At 35.3% G+C, this 18,675-nt stretch overlaps 3 protein-coding genes across 5 annotated transcripts in view; all 3 read left to right on the forward strand.

Moving 5' to 3' along the window:
* The first annotated feature begins 775 nt into the window (after nt 1-775).
* Nucleotides 776-3,582, forward strand: LOC130080312 (uncharacterized). The gene is made up of 9 exons (XM_056245669.1): nt 776-963; nt 1,181-1,275; nt 1,370-1,489; nt 1,576-1,604; nt 1,708-1,806; nt 2,724-2,821; nt 2,928-3,074; nt 3,169-3,202; nt 3,404-3,582. Exons 1-9 carry the CDS (start codon nt 961-963, stop codon nt 3,580-3,582), a joined length of 804 nt encoding a protein of 267 aa, XP_056101644.1. The 5' UTR covers nt 776-960.
* Nucleotides 3,583-3,677: 95 nt separating this feature from the next.
* On the forward strand, nt 3,678-11,479 carry senp6b (SUMO specific peptidase 6b). The gene is made up of 13 exons (XM_056245610.1): nt 3,678-3,856; nt 4,200-4,247; nt 4,848-4,895; nt 7,729-7,856; nt 7,936-8,052; nt 8,128-8,250; nt 8,318-8,410; nt 8,538-8,725; nt 10,261-10,319; nt 10,395-10,435; nt 10,580-10,648; nt 11,095-11,245; nt 11,348-11,479. The coding sequence occupies exons 1-13, from the start codon at nt 3,698-3,700 to the stop codon at nt 11,471-11,473; spliced, it is 1,350 nt and encodes a 449-aa protein (XP_056101585.1). The 5' UTR covers nt 3,678-3,697; the 3' UTR covers nt 11,474-11,479.
* A 4,285-nt stretch (nt 11,480-15,764) lies between these two features.
* myo6b (myosin VIb) overlaps nt 15,765-18,675 on the forward strand; it is a 58,411-nt gene continuing 55,500 nt past the window's right edge. Inside the window, exon 1 of one of the 3 annotated variants that reach the window (XR_008806661.1) lies at nt 15,765-15,926. The gene's annotated coding sequence lies outside the window, so the exon portion shown is untranslated. The remainder of the gene's footprint in view (nt 15,927-18,675) is intronic. The other 2 variants (XM_056245606.1, XM_056245607.1) reach the window with 2 other exon arrangements.

Raw genomic sequence — 18,675 nt, forward strand, 5'->3', positions numbered from 1 at the left:
ATGGCATACAAAAATGTGCTTAATTTCTTTTGAATAATGTCAATGCAAACAATCTTTATGCAAAATATAGTTGTTGTTGTTGTTTTGGAGTGAAATATGATCTGGACAGTAAAATACGGTCAATTTTGATTTCATGACGACTTTAAAAAAAATAGGAAAGCTGTAAAATGTTAATATTTGTAAACATTTTAATGTTTTTATTCAATTTATCTTTATTGTTTATTTCTTTTGATAGTTTTTTTTCTTGTTTATATTAAAAAAGCTTCGGTTTTTATTTTTTATGTGTTTTTTTTATTTAATTTCAAGTTTCTTGTGTTTATTTATCTTTTGATTTTACTGATTTATTTGTTTTGTTGTTTTTCCTAATATACCCCCTCGATTTATTTTTTATTATTTATTTATTTAAATCCAGCGTGATCTCTGAATGAGCATTTCATTGGTTTGACTTAAATGAACGAGTCAGTCGATGTTTGAATCTGAACGAGACTCGGTTCGGCAGAGCATTAGAATCCGCTGAGTGAACTAGCGAAATGTATTTATTTGTACTATTTTGTTGTCTTTTAGTTCGATAAAAGTCCGTTGACAAAATGAAGGAAATTCATAGATCTACTTTGCAGTCAGTTGCGGGAAAACATTTGATGGTTAAACAGTATTTATGTAGTTCCCCGTGTAGCCCTGAAGGAAATAAAGGGTGCTGCGGTCGTAAAAGATTCGGTGCTTTTTATAGAATCAAGTAAATGATTCAATGACTCAGTCAACACATCGCCACCGTAGCGATGTAAAAGCCACTGAACAGATTCAAAAGCTTCGATTCACTGGGTTGAATCAAAATCCCTAGTACCGCTAACAAACACCTGTCAACCATCAGAGTAACTGATGAGTTTACGTTAGGTAAAGTTTGAGAGTTCTTTATTTTTATTTGTTGGTCGGAGGGCCAACCTAAAGAACAAATACTCTAAAATGGTGAGTGGTAGCTGCTAAAACTAATAAAAACTCGTTAATTAACGTTACTACGTCAGTTAGCGTTCTCTGGCGAATCATACGTTAACTTAACAGGGAAGCCAAACACGAAATGTTTTATCTTTTTCTTGTTAACGTACTTTATTTTATTAAGGTAAGCTTCACATTCACTCTAACTACTGTAAATTATGCTATCTCCATGTTTCCGTGCTTGGACAAGGTACGTCCACTTTGCCAAGATCGTAAAAACAAAATCAAACCGCTGAAGGGAAACGCCATTGGCCTCAATCTGCTGGCAAAGCGAACAATACTGACGTGAGTATTTTAAGAACGACTTAAATCGACAAACATGAATTTGTTTGTATAAATTATCAAATAAATCTATATATGTGTAACGTTACTATTTTAGTGACCAGCCTCACTCAACGGTCAACACTAAAAGCAAAGCTCAACCTTACACACGATGTTTTGAACAACCACTCAAACGCTTCAACTTCGCGCTGCAGTACAGTTGGAGGAGCGACACAAGGTTTGACATCACAAACATGGTCAGGGAAATTAACTGTATTTATTTGCTAAATAAAACGAAGTTGACTATTGACTCTGTCCCAATAGGAAACCTCTTACCAACAGTCATTCTGTAGGTAAGAACGGTTTTTACATTCTAAAGCCTGTCATTGGTTATAATACTTCCTCCATAGCGCTGTTGTACTGTAATTCAAACTGCATCATAACGGATCTGTACAGATGCGTTGTCCAGTAATGCAGACGAGGAGACCATAGATACAGTGGCAGACAGCTTGATGGATACAGAATATGAAGATATTTTTTCATCTGTTGACACAGGTAACGTTAGCTTATTAAAAAATGTAAGCACCATCACAGAATCAATAAAAACAGCCCAGCCCTGTGCCGTTTGATTGTAGAGTTAACCTTATAGCCTCCTGTATCTAATTTGATATGCAAATTTCTAAGGCCTCTAAATGATCATCATGATGATAACTTTGGTGAAAAACTTGTTGTTCCCAGCGTACTACTTGCACTCTGTCGTTTGATTGATAGTTTATACTTAATCAAGTAAAAGGCCCTGTAGTATAATTCTAAAAACGTCTCCCCTTCCAGTCATGGTATACATGACTTTGCTGTGAAATCTTTACTGATTATAAAGTATAACTTTTATATTAGTTGTAATATTTCAAAATGAACACTTGCTAGACTGAAGCAACTTTAGGTTTACTTCATTAGAAATAAATTTTCAAGTAAAAAAAAAAAAAAAAGTGTGTATCAAATATGATGCATCACCTCACCTTTGAGAAACTTTTTTGCCCCCACAATAAAAACTACAGAGCTTTGATCATAAAACTAAGCATTTAATTATCATCTTACTAAGACACATTATTAGTAGTATAGAGTGACGTGATAATTAAATGCTTTTATGTAAATAGTCTGCTATATTTTATAAAGATGTCATTTATTTACATTACAAGCTATCAGAATTTCACCTTGCTTCTTAGCCGTAAATATCCTCAACTGCGCCAAATTGCATATTTAAAAATGTTTTTTGCTCCTCGAGTATAAGCTCCATATAATCCTATATTATACTATACTGTATGAACCATAAAAAGCTGTTTCTTCAAATGATACTCAACGAAAAACGCATATGCAAACATTTCTTTGTTAAATTGTCCAAAAAAAAAAAGTCTTCTATTTCAAATGTCAGGCTTAACAAGGTTTAACTTTTTTTTGGTCTCATCTGCCAACAGATGCTTTTGTGGATCACAAGAAAAGCACTTTTAAGGAATTTATTGATGACTCGTGTCCAGAAACACAACTCCAACGAAAATATCGAATGAGAGATGAGGTATAAAAGGAATGACAAATAAAAATATGTGCTCATAATATTTTGATTTAATATTTAACATTGGTTTCAGTTTAAAACTGATTGCACCCATTTTTTTCTCTAACAGTTTGGAAACATCGTCCGCCGTGTCAGAGTTACAAAGAAACATGTTGCACAGACAATGAACAGTCTTACGCTCAACATGAGATGTTTTAAAGTTGGAACGCTGACCAAGACAATCGGAAGATCTGATGCTCTGACCGCCCAATGCACCGTAATATTGATTAGAGGTTTACTGAATTCATAATTCATAGATCAGACTTCAACATCTGATATAATCACATACACTGTGTGTGTTTCATTTACAGTTTACAGTGGATTACATTGAGATTGCAAATGAAGGTAAAGCATGTGCACATTCCCAAACAGCAGGCTTTGTTTAGACGCTTGTTTAGATTCCTCAAAAATGAACATTTGGAATAGGTTTTAACTTTTCAACATATACTAAAGTGATTAATACATTTGAGTAACTGGAATCATTCAAAGTATGCAATGATTCATGGTGTTAATAATATTATATTTCCTCTTCTCTTTCATAAACAGGACGAATAGAAGCATCAAATGTGATCGCTTGTGAATGGTGCACCGTGAAGAAGCTGCCGGCCCTGTTTCTACACACAACACCTGAGATATGCCTTCACCTGCAGGTCCAGCTTGACATGTTTGAAGATGATTCAAGTGTGTGGTGTGACTGCCAGAGCAGGAGTGAGTCGCAAATATGAACATACAGCATTCTATCCATGATGAAATGTGACTGATATTCCTGCTTTGAGATTTAAATTATATAAAAGGGTTTCTATTCTCTCCTCAGATGAAAAGAAGAAATATGTTGTCCTTATGTTTGAGAATGAGCTCACACTCCCAGAGCAAATCACACTTGAGGAAATATTCACAGAGATGGGCAAGTGTTATAACATCAGCTGTTTTCCAGTTAAGTTGTCACTTGAAGAAGCCAGTAACCGACTGAAGTCACACAACTGTGCCCAAAAACAGAAGGTGGGTGAAGACATGCAGTTCAAATATGTTTGTCGTCATTTACTCACCCTCATGACATTCCAATCCTATATTTATTTACATTTTTTCCCTTTTTTTGTCATATGGTTTTGAATGTCCTCGCATTAACCATACACAGATCAAATAAACAGCTATTATAACTATTACGGTGATTAAAAGTCTAGTAAGTTTATTATTTCTTTAGGTGTAAAAGCCTTTGGCATCTATAAGACCTATCTGGACTTAAAAATGACTAGTGCTCTTCAGTCATCTTACTGTGTATAGTGCTTTTGCCTTCTTTCTACTGTCTTGTACAATAGCATTTATTTTATTTTGCTGTGTTCAGATCGCTATACTTCAGCCTGAAGAGGATGAACTTCCTGTCATGAGTCAGGTTTCTCAAAATGTTCATTTCTTTTTTGTTTCCCTTTTCCTGTTTTTCTTTTTCTTTTCCTATTCCTTTTCCTTCCCACTTTTTTTTTTTTGAAGAAAGTCTTACGGTTTAAAGCAACTCTAAGTAAGAATTTTCAGAATTTTCAAAATCGTTTCAGTGGTTAATCAAGTCGTGACATGGTGAAATGCACTTATGCTACCGCTTTGCGGTTCTTTATCTGATATATCCACGCTATGTAAGATTGCCAGATCGCGTCGCGTTTCTGTAGTTCTAATGAGGACAATTCCGCTTCCAAACTGTAGGGCGACCGCAGAGGAAAAGTTCCTTGGTGTTGCTTTAACGTCCTGGCATTAGCCATTCATAGATAAAATCAATGTAACTATTTATTATGGTGATTACAGGTTCACTAGAAAAAAAAAAAAATATATATATATATATATATATATACACTGTTTTTTTTTAAGATGTAAAATTAAGTGATTTTGTGCATCTTGACTTAAAAAAAGACTAGTGCTCTTCAGTCATCTTACTCTGTAAAGTGCTGTTGCTTTCTTTCTGCTGTCCTGTCCAATAACATCTATTTTGTCTTGCTCTGTTCAGATCGCCTTGCTTAAGTTTGAAGAGGATGATCTTCCTGTCATGACTCAGGTTTCTCAAACTTCTCATTTAATTTAATTTATTTTCATTTTCCTTTCTTTTCCTTTCCTTTCGCCATTACTTCCATTTCCATTCCACTTCCATTTAGCCTTTCCTTTACTTATACTCCCCCCCCCCCCCACCCCCCCCCTTTTATTGTCTTTCCCTTTTTTCATTTAATTTCTTTCCTTTTATTTTTATATTACTTTCTCTTTTCTGAATGGTTTCCAGAATGGTTACTGGATACTAACTTAGTGGAACTATAAAACAGTGGTTGCTGGACAATCAAATGTTGTCATAATCTGCAGTAGTGCATTCATGTATTCACAGGTTGATATATTATATGTGTCATTATTTGTGCTTGCTTGATGTTGAATGTGTCTATGTAATCTGTTTATGTTTTTAATGTTGTCTGTAGGCATGTGCCGGTATCAAATTTTCATGCTGCGATTAATTGATTGAGCTTTTATCACGGTATACGGTATTATCACGATATTTTAATTGCACAAGAGAAACAGACGGATTGGGGGTATCTAAAAAAAACTTGCATCACAATGTGTAATTGGGATTGTCAAAACATTAATTTTATTTTTTAGTGACAACATGTTATAATGTTTACATGGTTACTGAGGCTACTGTTTGTATTATTGCTTAACACAATTTTCATGATTTCAATTAAATTCTTGGATTTAATTTCAATCTTGATTCAATATTGACTCATTTGGATAAATATTAGGTAGGCTACAGTAGATAGCCTGCATTTAAATGTTTCTCAAGAAAAAATATATCTCGCATAATGCTGTAAACATACAGAGAGAAATGAAATATAATGCATACAATATAAATATAATAATAATATAAATATAAAAATGTAATATGCCGTAATTTTCATTATAATAACAATTATATAATGACAAGTAAACATATATTAAAATATGTAATATAGTGCACATATTTAGCAAAATACTCCTCTCTATAGCTATTTTCTTATAGTCAACTAACATTAAATGGCTTTCCTGAGGTAAATGTAACGTTCTGTGACATAATTGTTCTCCTGCAGTGTTATTGACCTCTATCCGTGGTTGAAAAACACTGATTGATCGAAAGTACGTACCTTTCGGTGGGTTGTACTGGATCTTTAATAAAAAGTAACAGATGATCGGTTTACTTGAACTGAGGCGCGCGATCTGTCACGTCACATTTACAAGCACCAAAACAGTATTTATTGTCTGAATTTCGTTATAAAACCTGAGAGCTGATATTTTTTTCATATCAAAAGTAACCTGCTCTGTCTAGTCTGTCGGTGTCAGTGTCCTCTTTGCTCCGCGATTTTTCTCTGGCTGAGAAAATGGATGTGTGGCGCGAGACCGTGTGAAAGTGTCAATTGCGTGAGTCTCAAGCTGAATGCGTGAGAGTTGGCAGCCATGCGGGGGATAAATAGTCGGCAGCGTTCCTCCTTCCGCCGTGCTTCTTCTCCATGTGAGGATTGTTTACATTAGACTAGAGTGCGCACTGCATGCACACAGTGCTTATACATGTGATGTGGGGATTCTTTACATCAAAGTGCACATGTGTTTTGCGCAGCATATACGCATTGTTTTATAAGCGGTTGATGGAAAATAAGCTGATGCGCGTTCTAAAAATCTAAATTCGGATCTATTATTTTTCACGGTATTTCGAAGTCCCCGCGATAACAATATTGTGCATATTCATTACCGCGATTTATCGCATTACCGAATACCGGCACATGTCTAGTTGTCTGTACGCAATGATTTTACAGTTTTTTTAATAACAACCTACCAGGGATTTTCAGACGAAAATTAGTCTGTACGGCTAAATCTGGCTCATTTACATTTGGACATTGTCCTTATGTTCATTAATCCAAATCTTGGATGAGTGAGATTTGAAAGCGAAACTAAAATGCGCACATCCGCACGGGCATTCATAAGGTTCGGAGCAGAGCGAGCGTTTTCGCTTTTGGGGAAACCGGGGTCGCTTCTGAACGGTATCACCGTCAACACCAAACTATCGTAGCAAGCCTAGTGGATACATTTATTTAGTTGTTGTGGAGTTACATTGATTCATCTCATCGACTTGCATACCGTCATGTTTAACTTTTATACAAGTTGACACAGATCCCTCTGTGCAGCCAATGACAGAACAGTTTGCATGCTTTGCTCGAACTTTTTCCATTGCATTAGAACTGGTTACACTCACTGTTGTTGCTTGTGAAAACCAAACGGCGGCGCCGTTGGTGGAAACGTGCAGATTAAGGGGTGGTAATTTTATAAAAAGATCCCCTTCCTACGTCAGAAGGGGAGCGAAATCTGATTGGCTTATTTTTTGACATGCTTGCAGAGAAAGGCTTACCAAAACAAAGTTACTGGTTTGTCACTTTTCACGTTTTCTGGGTTGGTAGATGCTCTGGGGACCTGATTATAGCACTAAAACATGGAAAAAGTCGGATTTTCATGATGTCTCCTTTAATTTTCCTTTCCTCTTTTCAGTTCATTTTCCTTTCCCTTCCCATTTCTGTCCTTTTACTTCCATTTCCCTTTCCTTTTCATTTCTTCTCTTTCTTTCTTATTTTTTTTTTTACTTTTCTCTGTACTTTTGCTCCTTTCCTTCTTTCAATGTCCTTTTTAAATCCCTCTTTCAATTAAATTTCCCTTTCTTTCCATTTCCCTTTACCTCTACTTTCTTTTTACTTAGCCCTTTCCTGTTCCTGTCAAATTAACACAATTCAATCAAATATAAATCTTTTAGCACCAATGACAAAATAGAGCAATATAAATCTGCCTTTAACATCTTTTTCAGTTGTTTAGCTCTTTCTTTCAACGTTCAGCAGGCCTTGGTGCCATTTTCGCCCTCTCCTGATGCCCCTCGATGTGAAATTGCAACCCTCAGTGTCTCAGACAGTGATGAGGACGATTTGATAGAGCTCCCTTCATCGGCCAAAAAGGAAATCAAAAAGTCAGTTGACTGGCCAAAGCTGAGATGATGATTTATTGTGATGTTCTTATCTAGAAGAACTCTTTTCATCTTTTTGCAGACTGGTTGTGTACCCACCTCCTCCAGCTAAAGGAGGTCTAACTATAACAGAAGAGGACCTCAACTGTCTTGAGGAAGGCGAATTCCTAAATGATGTGATCTTGGACTTCTATCTAAGGTTGAAGTGGTAAAAGTACAAAGTAAAATCTACTTTAGTCCATTGGCACTGTAATGACATCTTGTTTTTGGCCAGGTATTTGGTCTGTGAGCAGCAGGAAAAGGAGGATGCCACCAAGTGCCATGTGTTCAGTTCGTTCTTCTTCAATCATCTCACTCAGGAGGATCCCAAAAGGCTTCCGGGAGCTACAGATGTATCGTATGTATAATACGGTCTTGTAAAAATACTTAATCATAATTGGTGTAAACACTGCACCGTACCACAGCATTCAGGAGCGCCGGCACAATCGAGTGAAAACGTGGACCAGGAATGTCAACCTTTTTGAGAAGGACTTTATATTTATCCCGATTAATCAAATGTAAGTCTCTTCACAAAACTGCACATCCTGCATCCCTGGTGATCTTTTTAAAATGTCCTTGTAGATGTTTAGGTTGTGTAAGTTAGGTAAAATATAGAGCATATCTTCCTTTGCAATGTCTCCTAAGGGCTCACTGGTACCTGGCTGTCATCTGTTTTCCTGGCAAGATTTCACAGACCAGTGATTTGGATTTTCGCCTCAATGGGCGAAGGCATTCTGTGGAGTATCTTTTCGATCAATCTCCCCCAAATCCCATGTCCCTCTTCTACTCTCCAGAATCCTCAAAACAGCTCTCCAGTTGGAGTCAATCCATAGGTAATTTAGAAAACCGTTGTGGTGCCAGTTCAGTTCAAAATGGTAGTGTAGGTTAAGGACAAAATCTGTTATCTCTTATTTTGCTAAAGGCCAAAATAAACGCTAAATGCTGTTTTGAAAGTATAGCTACAAGTACTTAATACAAGTTTAAATGTATTGAGAGCATGAGAGGCATAATTATTACCAAAGAGTAATAAAAAAAGGTAACTGGACTAGGGTTGCGGCGGTGAGGAAAATTTCCCACCGGTTATTCGACGTGTGACAACACCGGTAATCCCGGTGTCACCATGGGGGGCGGGGCGGGGGGGTTAAATGGCTTTTAAATGCGTGCGCGTTATACTTTCACTTTCCAAATAAGCGTCCATTGGCAATTCAGCGCTGACAATTCAAAACTCGCTGATAATAAAACTTTTATTTATAGACAGAACTTTTATTAGCATAACGAACGAATAAAAATAACCCCATGCATAGGCTGAAAAAAGTGAAAATCGGCAAACTGGGCCCAAACAAATAAGAACCATAAAACGTTTATTAACGAATAAGAAAATAAACTAGGCCTAAATAAATTACACAGTTTAAATAAGATAAAACCAAATAAATAAGAGACGAATATAAAATCTCCACACGTGCTAAATGGAATTTGACTCCTGATGCTTGCTGATCTGTGACGTGACTGGCTCTTGGCACGCACTGCGCAGTTCAGTTTTTAATTATTATGTATGCTCTCTTCTAAACTAAATAATTGATAATTATTATTTTTAATTAATTCAAATAAATATTTTAGCAAAAACTAATACTTTAAAAAAGTCAAGACATCGCGGTGTCACGGTGGGAAAGTGATGTCACCGGTGATGGGGCTTAAAACCGGTAACACCGTCAACACCGTCTATCGCGGCAAGCCTAAACTGGACCAGCGTTCTGGAGGGTTTAAATACTGAAATGCATAAATTATTTAATAAAGCTTTTTTTACTGTTGCCTGGGCTCACGTACCAAAGACTACCATTCCAAAGATTTGGGTTTGGTCATATTTTTTTCAATGTTTTTTAATTCTGTTATGCTCGCAATGGCTGCATTTTATTTTTTATCAAAAATACAGCAAAAACAATAATATTACAATTTAAAATGACTTTTCTATTTTAATAATTTAGCATCATTACTCCAGACTTCAGTGTCACTTCACAAATCATTCTAATATGCCGACTTGCTGCTCAAGAAAACCATTTCTTATTATTATCAATGTTGGAATAAGTTGTGCTGCTTAATATTTTTGTGGAAACATTGATACAATTTCGTTCAGGATTCTTTGTTGAATAGAAAGTTCAAAAGAACAGCATTTATTTAAAATAGAAATATTTTCTAACATGGTAAATGTCTTCACTTCACTTGATCAATTTAATGCATCCTTGCTGAAGTAAAGCATTAATTTCTTGAAATTAAACCGGCCCCAACTTTTGAATTGTGCTTTCATTACCTTCTGAGGAATGAGTGAAAATAATTTTCTGTAATTATAGTTATGGCTATTTGTCCCCCATAGACGACTTTGAGCAGAGTTTCTGCTTCCTTTCAGATGTTGAGGCTGAGGATGATGTTCAGGTAATGTGAATTAATCTCTTTATTGCTCTAACAAATCAGTAAAGACTGATAACCTTTTCTATTTCTGATTTGCAGGCTGTCAAGAACAGATCTGTCCTTAACAGTGTCTCTAAACAGTAAGTCAAGGACATTTCCTCTCCCTCAGATGCCCTTAAAGAATGTTCTCTTTACCCATCACTAGATGGCAGTAACACTTCTTTTAGTCGATGAAATGCTTCATTGTACACTGTGACTGACTGACTGTCTGTCTGTGTTTGTAGGCCATGCATTCTCATCATGGACTCCCTCACCTGCAGTGGAAGATCATCAGTGGTGCAGATACTCCAAGAGTAATTATCATCTTCTGTTTCAAGTGGTTGATTATTTTTGCACCTGTCCGCTAATAGCGAGCTCACATTTTCTCTTGTGCTTCTGTATCCTGCATTAAGCAGCAAATGTCACTAATTAACTACCGTTTCCTGTGAGACAAAAAGCTGTCTTCCTCAAGAGGGAGTTTGGCAGCTTAGAAAGCCGAATCCTGCACTGAACCACATTCAAATCTCATTGGAGGGATTTTGAATAGGCCTACTAGAAAGAATCATTTGTTTAAATCATTTCCAAGGACTCATGGCTGACACAAAAATGGAAATATGGCCCTAAACCGACCAAACCTCATCTATGTTAGGCAGAATGCACAATAAAATGTTTAATACATCACACACACACATTTTTTTTTATGATAATTGAACACAAGACAATATTGCCATTCTAGCCACTTATTTTCTATATATCCAAGATACTTGCAAGAGGAATGGAAGGTCAAAATGGGCTCTCAGCAGAGTTTTGGAAAGGAAGTGATGAAAGGATGGAGTCCCCTCGTCCCACAGCAGGATAACTTTACAGACTGTGGCATCTACGTCCTACAGTATGTAGAGAGCTTCCTCAAGGTATTTTCACTGATGAGCATCTGTTTCTTACTAGATGTTTGCATGAAAATGTTATTTTTCTTCTTCTCTATTTAAAAATACTCTTCTTACTCATTTTTTTAGGACCCACCACAAACTTTACACACCAACATGGACCTGAATAGCTGGTTTTCACGGAGGACAGTGAAGAGGAAGAGGGGGCAAATCAAACAGCTCATTCTCAGACTACACAGACAGCAAACAGCTTAAGTTTATTTTTTTAAGGTCACGCTTCCTACAGACCATTTCATGTTACTACAATCTCAACCTCTTCCTATAGGACATTACAAAAGAAAATTGCTGCTTTAAATTAATATTAAAATAAGTAATTTGCTTTGGAAATGGATTATTTGTTCTTGAAATTCAATAAAATAATGTGTGTAAATAGAATAACAATAAAAGGACCTGTTGCTGAATCTACATTTGAGGTTTGGTTTTGTTCTTTTGTTGTAAAAAATCTCATTGTTTTTTCAGGCACTAGTAAATTTTAAGATTTTGGGCTTTCATTTTTCTTCTGTAACTTTGTTCTGGAAGAAAACACCCAAAATACACATTTAAGTGTTAATTTGATTACATTTGATCTTTTTGCATCTGTAGATTTCAATTATAATACATATGTTCAAAGGCAGTTTTCTCAGAATGAGTTTTTTGCTCATGCACAGTCTCCAAACTTGCACGCAACAAACTTCAAAGTTTTATTCCCATCTATATTTTGAAGGTTTTTACAGAGGAGTTTGTCAGTATTTCATTCGATTGATTTATATAACATTTTAATCTAAGATAAAAGATAAGAGATATCCAAAATCCCTTCTGTAAAAAAAAAAAAAATGTCAACATGAAACGAGAATTCTGAAGTTTATCCAATGTTTAGGTTTCTATTCTGGAAATTAATGCAAATTGGTGCATATTTACTGTGATAATGCATCATTTTCATTTTTAAACATAACATTTGTAATATAAAACTATTGTCTTAATGTACTGTGATTCATCAACTGGGGAAACTATGGTGATATCTATTCTTGTTTAATCTATTCACCTGTAGTGTCTTGCCTTGATAATTCACCCTAAAATGAAAATTCTGTCATTTACTCACCCTCAAATGGTTCCAAACCTGTATGAGATTCTTTCTTCTGCTGAACACAAGAGAAGATATTTTGAAAAATGTTGGTAAACTAACAATTGATGGACCCCATTGACTTCCATTTTTTTGGGGACTTTTACTATGGAAGTCAATGGGGTCCATCAATTGTTTGGTTAGTGGTTAACCAACATTCTTCAAAATATCTTCTTTTGTGTTCAGCAGAAGAAAGAAATTCATACAGGTTAGGATATTGAGGTGAACTATCCCTTTAAACCTACCCCTTCTAAATTTCTGAACGAAATTGCAAAAAAAATTACTTTTCTAAGTTTCCCTAAACACTCTTTCCTTCTGCCATTGGTTGGTCAAACGATTAGTCCCTTTACAAACTCACGCCATTGGTTGAGTTGGTGTTGCTTTATTGTGCTGGTTGAGATGTTCAAACGTACAGCGATCCTGTGAGTGACTCAGGGAAATTGTACTCGTAGTTGTCTGCATATTCAAATAGAAAAGGTTTTTTTGTTGTTGTTTTTTTTAAGAGTGAAAGTCTTCCTCCGTGAGAGATAAACACTCATTATCAATCACGCCACTGGCCTTGTGCTGTTCTCACGGCTCTTGGCCCCGCGCTGCTTGCCACAATGGCTTATGCATATTTTAAACTCATTTAATTTGCTTTGTCTGCTGGACGGCAGAATTTTTGGCTGGATGGTCAGATTGGCATCCTGCACGATCAAGACAGACGAGCGTCTGCCTCCCAATACTCAAAATGAAATGCTTGATGTATTTCCGTGTTCCACCCTGGGCAAGGATTTTTGGACCATAATGTAACACCTGATTCCTGTGTACTTCATACTATTGGGAGAACCAAATGCAAAAAAAAAATTTAATATTGGCTGACCAATCTGAATATTGATGTCTGAAGTAGTAACAGTCCTTCAAAGGGTTAATGTGCACAATGGTGCGTGTTTGAGAACTACAAAATGAACTGGATCTGTTGGAGCAGAAGCGTTCATTAAATTCTCAGTTTGAAAGAAATGTCTCATACTGTAGCTTGCATCATTAGATTAACTTTGAAACCTTAAAAAACCCCACCTGTGACGACCCCCCTCTTGAGATTGCATCCCTGCTGTGTTCTCCATATGAGGAACTTCCTTTATCTCTGTTAATTCTGAAGTGTTCGAGCTAATGAGACTCTTTGAGTGGATCGTTCACTCGGCGCTCAGTTATTACTCCAGTGCTTTGTGGAATTACCCATCTGCCAGCAGGCCGGCAGCATATGGGATGAGTTGTAATTTAAGCTGAAATGTTTTTAAGGGATTGGTTACCACTGAGGGTATAAGGAGGGCAAACCCAAATAGGGAATTTGCTGTTAGATTTTTTTTTCATTCTTTTTTGGGGGCCTTTTGATAGTATTAATGTTTATTAATGAATGAATATCCAGTCACACAGAGTGGACTCTGATTCAAGATTCAACAAAACAAATATAATAATAATGATAATTAGTATATACAGCCACAAAAATGTGGTTAATATATAAATAAATAAATAAATATTATTTTACTATTATTTAGATATTTATTATTGAAATACTTATAAAGCATTTTTACTATAATAGAATACAAATATTTTATTTTTATTTTTTCATTCTTAATTTTAGTTTATGTGCTTTTATTCGTTTGGGTTTATATATTTATTTCTATTTAGCTTTCATTTAAATTGATTTGAGTTTTAGTCAACATTTAGTTCATGTTTTTAAATATCTGTTAATTTCTGTTTTCATTTTGGTATTTTAAGTTTGTTTTTCATCTAATATTTATATTTTATTTCATTTAAGCTTTAATTAACGATTTTAATAGTTCACTGTGGAATTTGTGTACAACTTCTGGTTAATTATTCCGATTTTTTGGTACATGTTTACCCAATACATTTACAGTGCCATTTCCAGAAATGGACTGAACTTGCATATTCAGACTCAAGCAATCTTCCTCACGAGGTTTATAGGCTCGTTATTTTTATGAAGCATTCAAATAATTTGTTAAATGTTGAGTCACAGTGTCCACATGCAGAAATCAAGCTGTTGTTCGCCTCTGTTGTGTTACTGGCATATGTGCTCTGGCGCACCTTGTACGATTGTTTTTATCTCTGCAATACTCCCATGGGAAATGCAAAAGTCAGTGTGGCATTAAATCTAATTAATGATTCTTCAGGCTTACCAGATGACATAACTATAATACTCCTGTTCCAACCTCTTTTGAAATGTTTAGTTGTTTCTGTAGGAGCTGATGTTTAATATTAGTATGTGGTCACAAGATGTCATTCTGTAAGATCTTGTCAGAAATAATGCTTTATGATTATGTGAGACTCAAACTGCAGGCTATTAACCTGTACAAACTCCCTGAGCAACATTTCACCATGGTCTAAGTCTTTAAAACTGTTTTTCTCATAGCCGGAAATTTGATACAGTGCCACGTAGTGAGATATCATGTGTCCTAATTAGATTTACAAACACAAAGTCTGCTTTCAATGAGGGATTAGATTTCAACTTAGGAATACTTCTATAAGTTTTGAATTACAAGCTCTTGAAATATGAATGAGTCTCCAGTTTGTATCAGTTGCACACCTTTTAGTAACCATGACAATCCAGTAGGAAGCTCTTGACTTTCTCTTCATCCCTCAAATGACACTTTTTGATCTTCAATAAAGCTTTTTTCAACAATGAAGTGGGATTTCTTCTTAGAATATTATTTTATCATTTACAAAGTTGAGGCTTGATAATATTGGTTTGATATTAGAAGACCTGGTCCCTGTTTGTGAGTATTTCCCAGGAACGCGAGTTATTTATCTATTTAGAGTATAATGTAAAAACCATGTAGAGATTTTTTTTGTTGCTTTTTTCAGGCCCATGTGATGTGTTTATTTATTTATTTATTTTTTAAGCAACGCGATTTGTGAACTGAGAACATAAAAAAAAAAAAATACTTATTACAATTTGGCATATACATTGGTATAGGCTATACATAATAGGCCTCTAATATTATACAATATAATAATTATAATATAATATAGCCTAAATTATAGTCATAATAATTCTTGTATAGCCTAACATTCTGCATTAGGCTACTCAACTTTTCTTGAAACCAAAGTGTTGACCATGTGTTAAGAGTTAAAAGTCAGGTTATTATGGTCATTAGATTGATAAATGCAGAGGCTGTGTTTCAAAAACCTAGTGAGTTGTCTACCTAGGCAGCATTTTGGGGCTTCAGGGTAATTCCTAAAGTTGCTTCTGCGCGAGTCTATGAGGTGCAAAATTGTTGCGCGCGCGCGCTCACAAAAGCTGTATAGATGTGTAGGTCCCTGTGTTTTGAGACACCGCCTGTGTCAACCAGTTACTGCTACTGTGTCACCACTGAGGTCGCTGTTATTCCTGTGGACTTCAGTCTGAAGCCGGGCACACTACTGAGAGGAAGGACAGCGGCTTTGGAAAAGGGAATATTTGACATCAAGGGAATCTGTCACCGCTAAACGGGACAGTCTGTCTCTTCTCTGTCCACAAACACAGCTGCTATTACCGGATTTACACATAATGTGAGTGACTTTAATCACTTTATTAATTTTGTGGCTTTTATTTAGAGCAGATATAGGTTTGTTGTTTGGTTTTAAGTTGTGTTTAATTGTTTTTCCATTAGCGAGCTAGCATGCTGCTAATGAATATGTCCATATTATTAGTCCGGTGGTTCGGCAGGTTAATTTCGCATGTCATTTAATTTAGTAACAAGCTAAATTATGTTTAAAACACGGGATTTTAATTGTGACTTTTGTATTGTAAGTTACGGACAGTTTACTGTTATTGCGCTTCATAAAGCGTCTTGTGTATCAGTTACATGCTTTATAGTTATATTTATTCATAGTTTTACTCGTGGTTGTTTTTCAGTGATATTATTTAGTTTTTCCACCGAGAGTTTTGCTTTGTTTTGATAAGTTAAGTGTGTGGCCAAAGTTTTCTAGAAAATTAGTAAGTTAAAGGCTTAACTTATGTCATGAAAACTCGACAAGTTGAATGTATTGTTAAAGAGTTTAAATTTTGTGTTCTGAAGTTGTGGAAATCATGGGCCAAGTTAACGTTATTTATCTGTGTTTCAATCAAATGAATGATGGATGCTTTGAACACTATTAGGTGACTGTAAACTGCGGTGTCTGCGCATGCGCAGCTGTCCTGGCTAACGGGAATGGTTCCACCTTTATAATCTCTCACGGGTCTTTCCACGAAATGTGTGTGAACTGACTTCAATGAAAAGCTTTTACTATGTGCTAATATAATGTATTTATTTGTGCAAAAGCACAAATAAATACAATATAACAAAGATACAAATTAATGTAATAAACAATGCTAGCCTAGGTCTAATAGTAGCCTAGTTTTCAGGTACAGAAATTTAATAAAGTAAGCAAATGTAAAATAACACTGCATATTATTCACTGTATTATTTAAAGATCCTTAATTAGTCCTTAATAAAGTCAAAAAAGTTATTCAGTCAGGAGCGGTGAGTGATTCTTTTTCTTCGTCTTTTGTTGTTTGATTAACATTAAAAACAGACAGCAGCAGGAATATTCGGCTGCTGTCACTAATCTTTTATACATATTTTAACAAAACTAATATAAATATATACATAATATATTGCAATAAAAGCTTGCATGGTCATTTTTAAATACATTTTTTTTATGATTTTGATTATTTTATATAAAATGTAGGCCTAACCTGTTTAATGGAATGACCCTGATAGGACAAAAACGCTCAATCACTCACAGCTGCCCTGTATTTCTATAAATGTCATCATACCTTTGTACAATGCAAAAATATCCAACCTTCCCTGCAGAGAACACATAATTATGGAAATTGTATTTTAACTAATCTTCAAAATAATGGCTTCCATAGCTAAATTAAACATAATCAGGATTTTAATGTGTGGAAATCATGTTACTTTTATCTGCCTACTGGAAGCTTGCTTACTACCTGATAACATTTGGCTTGATTTAATTATTATTATTTTTTTTTATAAAGTTTGTGCATATTTGAACACTCATTTGAATATTTATAACCCAGCAAAAACGCAGTAAAATGTTGCCTTTGGAAGTCCCAACGACACTGGCCTCTTTGCATCCTGTTGCGTCCTGTTTTCCATATCCTCGAGTCTGGGCTATAAAGAGAGCAAGAGCAGAGGAAGGAGGGGGTTTAAAAATGTGTGGTACAGGAAACTCACACAACCCTTTCACCCCGAACCATCTCCAATGACAACGTCTGTACTGCTGCCATCAGCATGCACGTAATTATGTGTAATTACTCATCTCTCTATGAACATCTCGCTGAAAAACTGTGCAACTTTAGATAGAGCGATGAGCCAAAAATGTGGGAAAAGAAATGTCTTTTGTCGACTATCACACTAACAGTTTTGTTGTTATTTTAGATCTGTTGATTTTTGTGGAAGAGACTGTTTCTCAGCCAGACGTAGTATGCCTTGAAATTTCCAAAGATATGAATTCATTATCAGTGGATATTTTATTTTATTTTATTTTATTTTATTTAAAAAAGGAGTTTTGCATGTTGTTGCATGGATCCACACTAGAAAGATTGCCACCAATATTTACGTGTTGCTAAGCAACTTTAGTGCCGAGGTCCTAAGTTCATTTTCTCTTTCATCTCCATATCATTTGATTCAATGTCTCAGGCCTTTTCAACAAAGCCTTCCTCTCTTTCACAAAATATAGAATTTTGCACAGAATAAAACTATGAAATGTTTTTATTGCATCCCTAATGCAATGTCATCATTGTTGTGACACATAATTATAAAGGTTTTATCAAAATTAAATGTGCCAGCATATTATGATTAATTGAATTTAATGTCATAACAGATATAAGAAATGATGATAAAGATTAAGTTAAAAGATCTGTAATATTTACTGGATGAATCTGGATTCAGGTTGCTCACAGTTCTTCCGGATAAATTGTACAGGTGTAGCTTATCAGATTTTTTTTTTCTTTGTACATGTTACTTCCTTTTCTGGAACCATTCTGTTTACATTATGATCTGATATAGCTAAAATGACTAACCGTGGGAACCATAATACTGTACATATAGCCTAGTTGCCTGCTCGTAATCCTATTTAAATCCCGGAAAATCCAAGTGAAGGGCATTGTGCCACATGAACTTTGGGCTCATCTTGTCTTTGAGTATGTTCAAATTTCCCTTTTCCATTGCATAGGTCATATTAGGGTCATATCTGATAAGCATGTTGGTGTTACTCTGTGTTATGTCATGATTTAGATGGATAAGAATGGATT

The sequence above is a fragment of the Rhinichthys klamathensis genome, unplaced genomic scaffold (assembly GCF_029890125.1).
Source record: "Rhinichthys klamathensis goyatoka isolate OS25496 unplaced genomic scaffold, OSU_Roscu_1.1 h1tg000032l_1, whole genome shotgun sequence".
Classification (NCBI taxonomy): domain Eukaryota; kingdom Metazoa; phylum Chordata; class Actinopteri; order Cypriniformes; family Leuciscidae; genus Rhinichthys; species Rhinichthys klamathensis.